Source organism: Lepisma saccharinum, chromosome 30, assembly GCF_977018435.1.
Source record: "Lepisma saccharinum chromosome 30, izLepSacc3.1, whole genome shotgun sequence".
Classification (NCBI taxonomy): domain Eukaryota; kingdom Metazoa; phylum Arthropoda; class Insecta; order Zygentoma; family Lepismatidae; genus Lepisma; species Lepisma saccharinum.
The window spans coordinates 9,470,492-9,485,552 of record NC_139258.1 but is presented as its reverse complement, the minus strand read 5'-3'; the positions used below and the strand labels follow the sequence as shown (position 1 = coordinate 9,485,552).

At 41.2% G+C, this 15,061-nt stretch overlaps 1 protein-coding gene across 3 annotated transcripts in view; it reads right to left on the bottom strand.

The window, feature by feature from the left end:
• The window catches only part of MED14 (mediator complex subunit 14), a 136,479-nt gene that overhangs the window by 42,188 nt on the left and 79,230 nt on the right, over window positions 1-15,061 (bottom strand). For all 3 annotated transcript variants that reach the window (XM_083115640.1, XM_083115641.1, XM_083115642.1), the window contains exons 15-19: window positions 14,246-14,483; window positions 10,992-11,135; window positions 8,718-8,855; window positions 7,409-7,581; window positions 4,679-4,873 (exon numbers count right to left, since the gene is read on the bottom strand). In XM_083115640.1, the coding sequence (XP_082971766.1) occupies window positions 4,679-4,873; window positions 7,409-7,581; window positions 8,718-8,855; window positions 10,992-11,135; window positions 14,246-14,483 (888 nt within the window). The remainder of the gene's footprint in view (window positions 1-4,678; window positions 4,874-7,408; window positions 7,582-8,717; window positions 8,856-10,991; window positions 11,136-14,245; window positions 14,484-15,061) is intronic.

Here is a 15,061-nt window from a genome sequence, read left to right as displayed (position 1 = left end):
TTCCATGCTTACTAACCGAGTAGGAATTGTTACACCCTGGCCACCATCACCCCCAGCGAGAATAGCACAGGCTAGTTTCCCGAGGGTTGCTCATAGGGCAGAATGGCATTCATCTCGCTCTGTTGAGATTCCATTTGTCTACCCTTGGGTGTGTGACCTGGTTTGGTGAACCATTTTACCTCATCGAGTGCATTGAGTATGGCATCCATACCTCGTGGGCTGAAGTGAACCAGGTCGGGTCTCATGTTTTGACCGTAACCCATGGTTTCTTCGAACAGCGACATGTTCATTTCTTGGCCCTTGTGCACAAATTTCGATGAGGAATCCAGAACCCTTACATTGCTATTATCATCAAGGGATTTGCAATTAGTGAGTCATACATGGCCCAGAACCTGTGTCGGTTCTCATTGGCTAACCTGGGAACTGGTGGAGGAGTCAGAACAATGACCTTCTGAGCACCTTTCCTCTTTAGGGTGTAAATGATATCCTGGAGGTTCCGGAACTCCTGGTTGGTGTCCTTCCCTCGGAGCATATCATTTGTGGATACCATTAATAACACATTTTTATGAACACACTTTTCCCTTCTCAAAGCACTGAGCAACTGCGCTGAGGTTTGTCCAGATATGCAAAGTCCGATGTGGTAATTACCATCACTGTCTCTTTGGACAGGATACCCGAATTTTCTTTGCGCAAGACGTGACAACATTGAATCACCCACTGCCTGATATTGATTTATCAGTGGAGTGTGCTTGCATGAATCTGAACATTGTGGGACAGGTTTAGGTTTGGCATCGCCCTTCCCCACGTCAGGACGTTGCCTACCTAGTTTCCCTGGTTATGCACATTTGGATGCACCTCAGCGAGATGCTCGGAAGACCCGTGTGAGCTGGCGGAACTCTTACGCTGGGATGTTCCACCCTTTCTCCGGTCTACCTTGGTTCTGTTTGGGTACTCCTTAGGCCAGGAGCCCCTCGCAGATTTGCACATGTGAGCGTCCTCCTTTTTGGACGAACCGCTCGCTTCACCCTGACCACGACTCACATAGGTCCGGTTAATGCGAGTCGTGGTTTTCCCATAATTGGGTCGTGCTGGCCTTGCAACTTCCCTCTCAGGATATTGTGGCACTTGCACACTCTCATACCGAAGTATGGAGTTGGCCACCTCCTGAAGAGAGACGAAGGGAGCCAGGATTAACTGGTCCTTCAAGCTGCGCGGCAGCTGTTGGACAACGTGGGTGAAAACCTGGTTGTCGGCGATTTCTGGCAACGCAAGCCTAATCATTTTGACTTGGAGCCAGAAATACTTGTGCACTGATCTGTGCTGGGATGGGTTGTACCTTTCGTTGAGAGCCTTCGCCAGGGAAGAAGCTCTCCACCCATCCCCTTGGAAATATGAGAGGAACTGTCTTTTAAAATCCGAGTAGGACTTGAACTTTCGTTCGTTCCTCTCGTACCACTGCCCTGCCTCGTCCCGTAGACAGAACGAGATTATTTGGAGGGCATCCGCCAAATCTACCTCCAGGAGAGTGAGATCTCTCTCAAACTCCTGCACAAAATCGGAGGCCAGCCTGTTCCCCTGCCCGTTAAAGGTTGGGAGCTGTTTGAGATCAGCAAACCTAACCCTAGGTTTGCTCTTGTTCCTCCTCAGGTTCTTCCTCTTCCTCTGGCTGCGGACTTCGGCATCCGAGCTTTCGGAATTGGATTCCGGGGAGTTACCAAGTGGGTGGTACTTGTTAGGGGGAGACACATAGCCACTACTCTGGTCAGAGCTTTCGTAACCCTTAGATCTTCGCTTGGTTTTGTGCAAGGCATGGTAGACAGACACATTCCGTGCAGGTGAGACGGGCATGGTGGCTGACGTAAGTGGAAGGGCGGACTGAGTTATTCGTCTCTCCATCCCTTCCAGGCAAGCAAGAATCCTCATCAGGCTTGCATCGTCAGACCTTTGTTCTGCTGGCAGCTGCTCCTCACCAACCCTTTGTTGTGAGGAGGTGCGCTGCTCAGTGACTTGGCCCTCGGAAATGCATACATGCGAGCTGCGGCCTTCCGCCTGACAGTTCGGCATTTCCTTCCTCACTTGCTCGAGAACCCTGTTCTCGATCGTGACCATGTGGTCACTGCAAGTGAGCTCTCTGCATATGTTTTCTAGGGCATCTAACCTCCCTAGAATCTGAGCTGTGGTGGTCTGATTGTCACCGCCTTGCACTTCGCCAACGAGTTCCCTCAGTTCCAAAATTTGGCCTGACACATGTGTAGAATCCCTACCTAATCTTAACTCTAGGTCATTACATTGGATCTCTATTTGGTTAATTCTATTGGTATTGGTCGCTACTTGCTTAGTTAACAATTCTGAGGTCTTCGTGGTGGCATTGTGGATGGAGTCCAGTCTGGCCTGGAATTCCGTCCTTACGGCTTCAAGTTTCCTATTTACTTCGGCCGATGCCTTGGCAAATTCCCTACCCTGAGCATCAATTTTCTGACCCTGCGCTTCAAGTTTCTGACCCTGCGCATCAAGTTTCTGACCCTGTGCATCAAGTTTCTGACCCTGTGCATCAAGTTTCTGACCCTGGGCCTCAAGTTTCTGACTAACATTTTCGGAGGCTTTCGCTTGCTCCTGGAGCATTGCTACAATGAGATCAAGCTGGGGGTTATTAATGGTACTTGCACTACCGTTGGGTGGGAACCCACGACCTGCTGGCCGTTCCAGCGACCTTGATCTGGTATTCATATTTGGGGAGTGCCGGTACTGAGTCTCATAATCTTGCGATCCGCGCGCGAGACAAAAGACAGACGATAGATTCGGGAGTTGAATGGCTTCGTCTACGTGGCTGGTCCAGGGATACGTGCCTCCAGGTTACGTTGCCGAATAATAGGATAGGTGAACCTAACCTACTCACCCACTTTGGGCTTGATTGAACCTACGAAACTACCTGGCTATGCAACCTGGACGCACCTATCCCCGTGCAGCTCTACGCTGTCCTCCAGTGACCATTAACATGGAGGATGTCCCCAGTAGACCAGCATCCATTCCGCGGAATGATTGCTGGTTTATCATAAGGACTTTCAGCCTATTTATTCCAGAGCGAGTAGTACGCTTCCCGGACTTGTCCGCCCAAATATGAATTAATAAATCAAGATGTCGGAAAGACACATTTAATATTCTGGGAAATATCACATTTAACTATATACAAGCACTGCACAAACTTATAGGTTTGTTCTTACATATGAAACCAACAAAATGGGTAACAAAAGCATTGTACTTACATCTTCTGCTTCCACCTCATCACACATGGGCCTTGTAACAACACTTGTCACTCCAACTATAAATGGGGGATTTTTGTGGGTCTGCACTAAAAATATAGCGGTATCTTAAGACATATGGGTATTGGCTTGCAAATGAACTGTTTCAGGGAGCTATATCACAAAGGATGGGCCGAATAATCGTGGATGTCTTTGGATACAAAGCATCATGGTTTCCTGGAGGCTCATTGTCCTCACCATGTGGTTTTGAAAATTTCCGAATTTTCATGGATATTGGTTCCATGCACTTTATGGCACTTCAAGTGCTGTAATTCATCCATATTATACACTACAGGACTATTTCCAACCACTTAATAGATACTTCACATGTTGGAACACAAATGGCTACTCCATTGTCCTCTCTCCACTGGCCTACTCTGGCTCAAAACTTGGAGCGATGTTAACTGTACCAACTATCCACACAGAGTGAAATCAAGATGGCTTCCTCTCATGTTAAAAGCTATCTCAGACTCATTGTCTGGTAGCCACGCCCATGAGGCCATCTGATTGGTCCACAGCACTTTGTGTTACTTGCCTTCATCTAGTACCTTGAGAAGCCCAGTAGATGGCAGTCTAGTCAGGGCTAGTTCCACTGACTCTCACCAGATGGCTCTGGTGCTGTGAGACCGATTGTCTTTTGTCCAAAAACATCGATTTTTTGATGTTTTTGTGGTTTGTTTGCACATATAATTGTGACTTGGAGTTATTTTCAGGGAAAGCCAGTTAATTTGTGGTTGCACAAATGTTATCCTAAAAATATCTGTATTAATAAAAAATTTGCATGAAAAACAACATGTGCTCTCTGAATTCTGTTTTTCCACAAAAGGCTGTCTTTTTGATAACCAATGAATTTTGGTCTGGGGCTTATTAATTACTTAATATTTTGATGTTTTATCATACTTTTACTAATTAGGCCTAATTTAATCTTAACATATCTGGGAATGTCTATTCCTATTAATTTTACCTGGATTGAATTGGCCTTGTACTTTGGTTGGAGTGGAGTGCTGCCTGTATGTATTGGGGATGTATACCCAACCTTTGGTTGGTTATAATACGAACCTGAAGAAGGGGATAGTTAGTCCCAGAGACGTAGTTCTAAAGGAAAGGAAATTAGGAACAACATACTTGCATACGTAAGTACAGTTTTTAACAACTTTTTTTTATAAAACACACCTTTCAGAAACATGAAAAATGAACATTACAGCATGTTATTTCATATTTTGTCAAAAATGAAATTTGCATGCCTCTACTTATACTCCACAGCCATGGTGCAGGATGAGGACAATAGGTTACATGAATGAAAACGGTTTAGAAACCAGGTACAAAACATCCACACAAGCACTACGTTTGCTTCCACTGTATCAGCACTTTGCTCTTACCCTTAATCCTTGCGTGGGTGAGAATTCCTCCACAGCGTTGCTATGGTCGAATCTACTGTACGCTCCATCCCTCAGGCTGACGAGGCCGCCTCCACGCAGCCGAAGCTCCAAGCAGTACATCCCTTGGTAGGCCACACGGAGCAGAGTGGGGGACTGCGGAAGAACGGTGAACGTTTGCACAGGGACCTGGGGTCGCTAAGAAAGAATATGCATCATTAGATCAGCATAGTAAATAAGTATATAATTACAGTTGAGCTGATGCCACTTTGAACTGATACCCACACTGGTTCCCACATGTGTAGATGCTTGAAAATTGCAATAATTAAAAGTTGTTCAAAATAGTAATTAATATTCCTCTCCAATTATGAGCATCAATTTACCAATAGTTTTATCTTATAAACTTTTCAGAATTACTATGACTGGCTTCTTCTTATTCTGCTTGCAGATCGAGAGAATACTCCTTTTGCCCATTTCTCTCTCTTATACAATGTAATTTAGCTTTTCTACACATGGACAAAAAGTTGTAATTTATACATCATGATTGAGTTCGTGCAAAATTAATGTTATGCAACATCTTACTACAACTCAACAAGTTATGAGGATCTGTCACATTAATATTAATGTTAAAATACATGCAATCATAAAATCAAGTGTTCCCACACAAAAACTGGTGCAAACTAAGTTCCAGAATAATTAGACCTTGTGAAAGTGTTCCATGGAATTTTGCAGATCAAAATGTTGGAAAAGTATTGGCCCGTATCGGTATATAAATTTCAATGCCACCTATACTGATCGGATCAGTATTGTCTCAGCCATATACATAATTGATGTGAAGAACAAGTTCATTCTCCTATGAAGAGCATTTGGATTCCAATTCATTATACCTTTCATGATTTGACTTGATTTGCTTTATTTTACTTTGCTTTTTGTGCCAGTTTTGGCTAATTAGCAAAGATAGGGATGAGTGATGATATGATGAAATTGAGGAATGGACACTCACAAACATCCATGCCCAGGTCAGGATTCCAACCCGGAACCCCTGGCTTTGTAGCACCATGTGCTACGGGGGCCGGCATATACCTCTGATGAAAAAGATGCAGCTTTAATAGCAATTAAGCCAGGGATTGAATGGAATAGCATCCTACCAAATAATAATATATATAATTATTTCTCCTGACAGCCAATCAATCATTCGGCTTTACACCCGCCGCAAAATGACTTTGGACCTCATAACAAAAGCACAAAAAAATTACATAGAAGTTATTCACAAAAACTACAAAACATTTTATGAGAATAACTGCGAGTTGAAAGTCTTAACAATGATTCTTTTTTCAAAAATTATGTTGACTTGTTTGTAAATTGTATTTCTCTTAAAATGTTATTTAAGGTAAATTTATAAATCTAGAAAAAATAGGGGTTCAGTTCATCTATACTTCTAACAAAACTAAGTAATCTTACAAAATAGAAAATGCCTTTGTTTGGTTCGAGAATTATTAATTAAGACTTTCTGAAAACTTCTATAGATTTATTGATTTATTATGAAAGTTTACACTATTTGGAACATTTCTGAGAAAACCGGACGTTGATAGCAGACACCATTCCCGAGATATATCAAATCCAAAAATATCAAATATGGCGGATTATTTTCAAGATGGCGGCCAACGGAGTGCAGATATCGATTGGCTACTGGATTGAAAATATCTTTAATGGTAGAATAATTAATCGTACAAAGTCTCTTGCTTTTTATCAACAAGTCAATGATTCTGAACTGAGCCTCCGGCCTGTGATAAAGATGTAATTTCTTGTGCTTTTGTTATGAGGTCCGAAGTCATTTTGCGGCGGGTGTGTTGCCAATTACTGATAGGTTCTATAGTCCTCTGAGCATCCTATGAGATAAATATCATGGAGTAGTTTTTAGTATAAAGTGGCTGCCGAAATGAACAGTGTTGTACAAAGGAGAAGAACAGAGTTGAATTCCAACATCTTTAAGGTGGAGCTGTCCCTTTGGTCAGCCTCTGCAATTCCTTTTTTGAAAATTTCTCTCTTTAAAGTCTCTTAAAAAGTAGATTATCTGTGATAGCAAATAGGCTTTTGGCACGCACAACTGTTACAGTAAACCATGTGAAGATTTGCTTCAATGTTCTACAAGGTATCTAAACCAGGGTATTTTTTTTTCAGAATCTGCATTATCATAAGAAAAAAGGTAAAGTGATCCCCTGTGCTTAGCACCATGCCATGAAGGCGTATAGGGGGTGCGGGGCTAACGCCCCACACTTTCTTGATCCGGTCGCGAGTGGGGGTGATGTGATCAGCACCACGCCCCTGACTGCCTTTATCCCCTAGGGTTTCCCCCAGGTACCCATGTCATTCGATGCTGGGTGGGCGCCGGGGCCGCTTCCAACGTTAGAAAAGTTCCCGGATTTGAACCGACCGGGGATCAAATCCGGGACTTTTAGCATGGTAGTCAGACACGTTACCGACTGAGCCACCGCGGCCACCATAATACCATTATCATAAGAATGTTTTTGAAATTAGAGAATTTCAAAAAAGGTTTTGCTGGGACAGACCAAAGATCCGGTGCCACCTCTGTAATCCAAGGATGAATTGAAAATTGGCATGCTCCAGCAGTTGGAGCTGTCTCTACATGGATACATAAGTAAAACTCATGGTACAAGGATAATATCATAGGGAAAAATATATCTGCAGTTAGAGTAAGGATACTGTACATACTGCACTGAGAACGCCGAGCTGTGGCACTGTAGGCAACTTGCTTATTGAGACGAGAGGGTCGTAGGTCTCGTGCAACAGGTGAACTATCTGTGCCAAACTCCTGTACCTATTAAGGTGGGCCTCAAGCTGCTCTCGCATCAGGGTGTGGGCGTTCATTGCATTGTTGCCTGCACCTGTGGGAAGGATAGCCAAAATAATATTGAGGACTTAACTTCTTGGCAAGGTTGGCTACACTTAATCAGCTAGTAGTTATTATTGGTTGAAAAGTTCACAAACACAAATGAAATAAATTTTACATGTAGTTATGTTTTAACAAACTATAAACCATGAAGAAGAAATATTTTAGAACAAAACAAAACACACACACAGCATGATAAAAAAAAAAAACACTAAGAATTTGCCAAGCTTTCGATTCTATCTCAGAATCATCATCAGGGCTGGTCGAGAGACGACAAAGGGGATGCGCTTGAAGTTCTGCTGGTGCTACTCGCTTTGTCTGCCCAATAATGTTATCATTCATTTTGGGCGTTTTTAACAAGTATGTTGCCAGCACATGATGTAATAAGTTTTTTACTGTCATGTTTTAGAACTGTTGAATACCTGCCACAATCTACAGTGCCCTCTGTTTGGTTATGAAGAGGCTGAAATTCAAATCAATATTGTACTAATCTGTGATGTTTTTTTTATTATTATTATTTCATGTAAAATGCCCTCACATAATGTCTACCAAAGTAACAAATTCAAAATTCTTGACCTTTTCTTTACCTTTTTTTTAACCTCTATTTATTCGGCCCCTACTTAGGTAAATTTAAAAATTAGCAATACAGAAAATAAATATTTATTTAATGAAAAAAAAAACCTTACCAAACGGCTAGTTAAGACGAAAACTTAAGCTGTATTAAACAAGAGAATTAGACTTGCTTTATCTATTAATACATCCTGGCCTGGACTGCATTTGACAGATCTGACTCTCGGCTAATATACTTTATTTGGGGCTCGTGCTGCCGTCTATACATATTTGTGATTGTCCCTTCATCAATCTTACCACCATTCATCCACAGCTTTGCGATTTGCCAAAAGTGAAGTAAAATAAACTAAAATCAATCAATCAATCCTTGTAATAGCAAAAATTCCTGACTTTTTGTTGATTTACTTTTTTCTTGACTGGTAGACACTGTGCTTCATGATTTCATGTGAGGTTTACTTTGACCAAATGAAACAACTTTCATCATAATTCAAACTTTTTTGATCACTCTGTATTGTACTGTATCTTGAATAGCCCTGAGAAGATGCAACACAGCACACTCACCAAATATAAGAGTGAAGGCCTTGCTGGAGCCGTTCCACTGCACAGTCACCGTGGCACTCCTTTCCGGACCGTAGCCCAAGACGAGGCGGCTGTAGCTGTAGGACTTGATGGTCACCATGTTCGAGAGGTTGTACTTTTCTAGAGAGGGGGAGAGAAATGCATCAAACGAAATGTTATTTACAAAATAAGTATAAACAAACTTAGAACACGCATAAAAAAAAGGTAAAAAAGTGTCCCCCTGTGCTTAGGAATTAGGGACCCCACAGGCAGTGGCGTCGTGTGCAGTTTGCATACGTGTGTTCACAATAATGTTTTTGTACTGAATGCAGATTTACTCCTCTCCCTTGTAACTTCATATTCAATTGAAAAAGTGAGAATAAAAGTTCAATTTATTTTCAACAATTTCCCCCCAAAATCACGCTATATTTGAAGTAATACAAGAAGGACTTAGGGGAAATTGTCCCTCTCCCTCTTAAATTCCACCAGGTTTAGCGAAATCTCGCTAAAGTTTGCAACTATGTAGCACAGATCTTTTCGAGTCCCCCTAGACATGCCTTGTATATGCTGCACTCTGGTGCCGAATGTAAGAAGTATTGCCGCTTGCATCAGTGTTCGCACAGCAAAGTGAACATCTTCGGGGTATAGTGGCCAACAGCCCCTTAGCTGTCAGCTCTATGCAACATGCACAGCAATTGTGTTCAACGCCCTCCGTGGAACACAGTAGGAGTCAGTGTTACCAACTATCTAAAAAAGATACACAGTAGGAATCAGTGTTACCAACTATCTAAAAAAGTTATCAGACGTGAAATAAGTCGTGTCAGACTAAATTGTGTGTATATACTCGAACATCAAACATAGTATTTTTTCGAATAAAAATGTGTGTGTGTGCATTTAATATGTATGTAATTTAAGACATATACATGAGTGTTCACGTGCTCATGTGAACATTATCAGGAGACGTGCCTGCCCACAGGTAAAGATGTGATCAACACCATGCACCTGACCACCTTTACCCCCCCCCCCTGTTTCCTCCAGGTACTTTATACCTGGGTGCCAGAGCCACTTCAACATTTGGAAAATTTCCTGGTTCTCCCCCACCGGGCATCGGACCCGGGTCTCTCGCCGCAACGACTGAGCTACCCCAGCTCCTTTAGAACATCCATATTACCCTCCATTTATCAATAAACTAAACTAAACTTCGTGGTGCAACAGCCCTTGAAGGGGCAGGGCCTGCCAAAGCAGCTTTTCATTGGGTGACACGTGGTCAGCGCATCGGATCCCATCACCACTATTTTTCTGGCTTTCGTGCCCGAAGCATGCTACTTCAAAGTAGCTTCCCAATTGTCCTCACGACGCTGGGTCAATGCCGAAATTTTGGGGGCACCCACCCGGACCGCTTGCACCAAAGGCGAGAGCGCTAACCACTTGGCTACGCGGCAGGCCCCACTCGCAACCATGTGTTATTGCTGCAAACTTCCAGAGTGTACTGTTTTTCTGTGAGCTTTTGAGCCATTGACAACCAGTTTTGTGGATCAAGTACATACCTGATTCCAGTACATTATATTGCTACCAAGTCTCTCATTACCTGAACCATGTCTATCTCTGTTAGGTTAAATTTGAAATCCACAACAAGCAACACCCCTACCCAGGTCAGGATTCGAACCCGGCTACCCCTGGCATCATAGCATGCTGCACTAACCACTCTGCCATGAGGTTGGCAGGAGAGAGAATCCTGACAAACCTTAATTGTAAATCTAAGATGTAATCAGGAAGATATTTTTTCCTCCTTTATATTTTCAGTACATTTGTGCAGCTAAAAACTTCAAAAATTAGAATTACATATTTACAGCTTGCAACCTTAAAATACCCATTCAAGCTTTTGAAAGCTAGGGATGGGACCAATTAATCGGTAATCTATCAGTATTGGCCGATATAGGCATATCGGTTTATCGGTAAAATTACCGATTATTTTACCGATCCAATATATCAATTATTATCTAATAATTTAGTGCAAAATTCTGCCATTTTGTTATAATTTTTATGAATAATATCCATGCCCTACTTTCTAAAAAAAGTAAATGTCTAAATATGCAATTTATCTTAAATTGCAGTCACCTTGAAACACACATTTATTAAAGAGGTCAGTGAACCTTTCAGGTTCTTCAAGGACCATTTCTAATTTTATATCGGTTATCGGTATCGGTAAATTTTATATCGGTACTTTATCGGTACCAGCCAAAATTTCATATCGGCCCATCCCTACTTTCTACTTACCTATCTTTAAATATTCTGCAAGGTCTTCAACTATGGTATACAAGTGCACAATCTGAGCCCAGTCGTTCAGGAGGCTATCAACTGTCTTTGATACAGAATCACAGCTTCCCATTTCATAGGTGAAATACACAGGACGACGAAGACCTGCAATAGGAAAATGCATTCTTAATAACTGTAAATGTATTTATATCAGCTCTACTAGAGCATTATTGGTTCATGATTTGTGTTAGTTATTTTTACAGAAAGTGCCAAAAAAAATTACAAAACAATAATGCTGAACTTAATTTCTCAAGAAAGAATATGAAAATGAAGTTTTTCTTTCTCTTCTTCTTTAACACATTGGGGTCTCATGACGGGCATAGCCCGCAATGCACTTAAAGTCAATGTGGACGAACGACGGGCGTAGCCCATCCTGCGATATGCAATCGCTTTGCAGATTGAACTACGGGCTATGTTCGTACTTCGTCTCATGTGCGTGTTCATTCAAGCCCCTCTGTTGAAATTCCAACCGCTAGGTGACTCATGTGCTATTTTTATCTCACACCTGCGACTGTTTGTTGTTGGGTTGATGTACCTTGAATTGTTTAGAATGGCGTTGTTAGATCCAGACTGCATAGTGGAAATTCTGCATGAGGATTCCACCTCAGAGTTTGAAGTTAGCGACGATTTTGATGATGCAGATGAATTTGAAGATTTGGAAGGTAGGTTATATTAGTAATAATTAATTGTTGACAATATAAACAGTGTTGCAAACTCTAGTATTTTATGAATGAAGTGAGAAGAGGTAATTTTTTTGGGTCTATTCATCTTGCCTCTTGCTTGATTCTCCTCCATGCACTGATGTATTTTTAGTTTTTCCATTTATTATTTTGTATAGTGTATGTCAAATGAAAATTTATTTTATTTACTTAGTTTATTTATTTAGTTGTTTAATTTTTACAGATGACGCAGAACCAACTGATACATAGTCTGGTCCTGTCCTGCAGCCACTTCTTCATACAAAAGCTAATTACCTGTAATTTGTAATTATTTTTGTTATTATCTTTTATGTGCACATACGAAGTATTCTTATGCAAGATTCAAAAGATGTACTGATAGTTTATGTAGTTAATTATTGAAATTTCCAGAATACGAACTTAAAATATCTCTATGTTAACATTTGTTACAATGTTGTACTTTTTTTTTTCACAAAACATTGCTGAAAAAAATATTCAAAAATGTCTGAAAATGAAAAGAAAATTTAACAAATTTTTGTTCATTGAAAAGAGGAAGTTTTGTAGATTCGAGAAATCTGTGGTAAATAAAAACAAAGTAAAAATATTTTTTTCTATGATTTTTTGAAAAACAACCAAAAAACTGCAGTCCAGAGGTAAAAATGCTGTATTATGAGGCCAATCCCAAATGTGTTAACCTTTAATTTGCCGGTGTCACCCGCCGTTGTCACCGTAACGTGACAAGAAGAATTAGGTAACATTCCCATGCTATTTGCACCTTCATACTTTTATATTGTGGTGGAGACAGTACCAGGCTTTCTGGGAAAAGCCTCCGTCAAGGTTGGAGCACTTTTCCCCCTTTCAACATGCCCAGGTCAAGTGTTCAAGTCCTTGTTTTTCGAGCTGTGCATTGTCAGCGTGAAGCTTTTAACACATGCTGGCTCATATTACATTGTGTGTGCTAGCTAGGAACATGAAACAACCTTCAATTCATTACGAAAGGTCGATACTATGAAAAGAAGGCTCAAGTTTGTGTCCTTTTCCAATAGGAGTGGGGAAAGATGGGGCTAAGTCCAGATTTTTATTATTTTTTCATGGAAATTTGGGGGCACGGCCTACCCCACACCATCTTTTTCACTTTTGTGTTCTGACTTGTACACAGTTGCATGCCCTGGTATCTTGGCTTCAAGACAAACCTTACCCAAAGCAGATTGGTCCAATAGTCTAAGAGTTATAACGTTTTTCCGAAATAAGTGTAAAAATTTAAAAATTGCACGGAAAAGCCTCGGCGAATGAGGGGTTCCATTCGGCAAACCCGCCTGGCGGTGTAAAGATTAAATTACACCAAGGCCCAAATGTTCAACCATAAATGCTTTCATGTTCAGGCAGAAGTATACTTATAATTCAAAGCTTATCAGTTTGTTTTATGTTTACTTCATGTTCAGACAGGCTAATTGAGACTGGTAGTGCCGGTCCTCGTGGCAGAGTGGTTAGCACATCGTGCTACAATGCCAGGGGTCCCACGTTCGAATCCCAGTCTCAGCATGGATGTTTGTGAGTGTCCATTCATCAATTTCATCACATCATCACTCATCCCCATCTTCACAAATTAGTAGGGATGGAACCGATTAATCGGTACTCTATCGGTATCGGCCGATATAGGCATTATCGGTAAAATTACCGATTATTTTACTGATCCGATATATCGATAAATATCTGATAATTTAGTGCAAAATTCTGCCATTTTGTTGTAATTTTTATGGATAATCTCCATGCCCTAATTTCTAAAAAAGTAAATGTCTAAATATGCAATCTCCTTTTGCACTGCAGTCACCTTGAAAAACACATTTATTAAGGAGGTCAATGATCATTTCAGGTTCTTCAAGGACCATTTCTAATTTTATATCGGATTGGTAGAATATCGGTATTGGTAAATTTTATATCGGTACATTATCGGTATCGGCTAAAATTTCATATCGGCCCATCCCTAGTTTATTACAGATGCAAAAGTGCATTTTTATACTATGTACAGTTACATATTTTTGAAAATTATAACTCAATAGTTACATTTCATATGTGCTGCAATTTTTTCATGTTTGATTTATTTATTTTACTTCACATTTCTGCCACTTTTTGGCTAATCACGAAGATGAGGACGAGTGATGATATGATGAAATTGATGCTCATGGCCAGGCTGGAATTACAACCTTGGGCCTCTGTATTGTAGCATGCTGTGCTAACCACTCCACCATGGAGGCACGCTTTATTTTTTACTCTCTTCCACGAAAGAATTAATGCATAATTACTAGAGCCAATAATTTATACAAACTCATGGAATTAAAGGAATTTCCAGTTGGAAGACACCCTGTTTATTTACATGCTTTACTTGACTGACTGTCTGCAACTAAAGCTGCAATATCTGGTCCAAGGTGCCTGCTGACTCGCCTTACATCGAATGCCAATGCTAAGGAGAAGAAAAAGAGATCACGTTACAAAACATGGTGTTGTTTTTACTCAAGCTACGCACATAAATAAACAAACCTGACTCTTTGGGATGAGAGCTGGACAGTGGGCTCCCGTAGAAGACGAACTCCGCCATCCACGTCTTGGTAGCTTTGCCCTGGACGCGAATGGACACAGAGAGAAGCCTCTTGAGTAGCGGCTGAAGGTCCACCGGGTCGACTCCGGATGGTGGCGGAAGCTGCACCAGACGGAGCACCAATGCAGTGGCACCTGCTTCCACCTGGAGGCCCTGGTGGGCTATCTCTCGATTGGTCAGCTGGAATGAAATATACCAATGTAAGGCAGCAGTCATGACGAAGGTATGCATTTCAGAAATCAAGAGTTACAAATATTACAATTTTCTGACAACTTTCCAATTATTCAAGAACACTAATTGGTAGAGGCATGCATATTTAGTTTTTGACGAAAACACGAAATTTGAAATAACACATTGTAATGTTAATATTTCATGTTTCTGAAAGGTGTGAGGTGCATTTTCCTACTCTATTTTGTCACGAAATGATGCGAAATGAACTGCAAAATGCGAAATAGACTCAAACACGAAATTTACCGATGTGACACTTTCTGAAGTCTGAAGTAGCCTGTGAGTTATGCAATTCACGGAAAATTGTTTAATTCTACTGTAAATACTTGAGAAGCAAAAACTGACTCCTTTATATAGGAATAAGCTTAATATCCTGGAAATGATTTAATGTGTGGCCACGGTGGCTCAGTCGGTAACGCGTCTGACTACCATGTTAAAGGTCCCGGGTTCAATACCCGGCCGGTTCAAATCCGGGAACTTTTCTAACGATGGAAGCGGCCCCGGCACCCACCCAGCGTCAAATAACATGG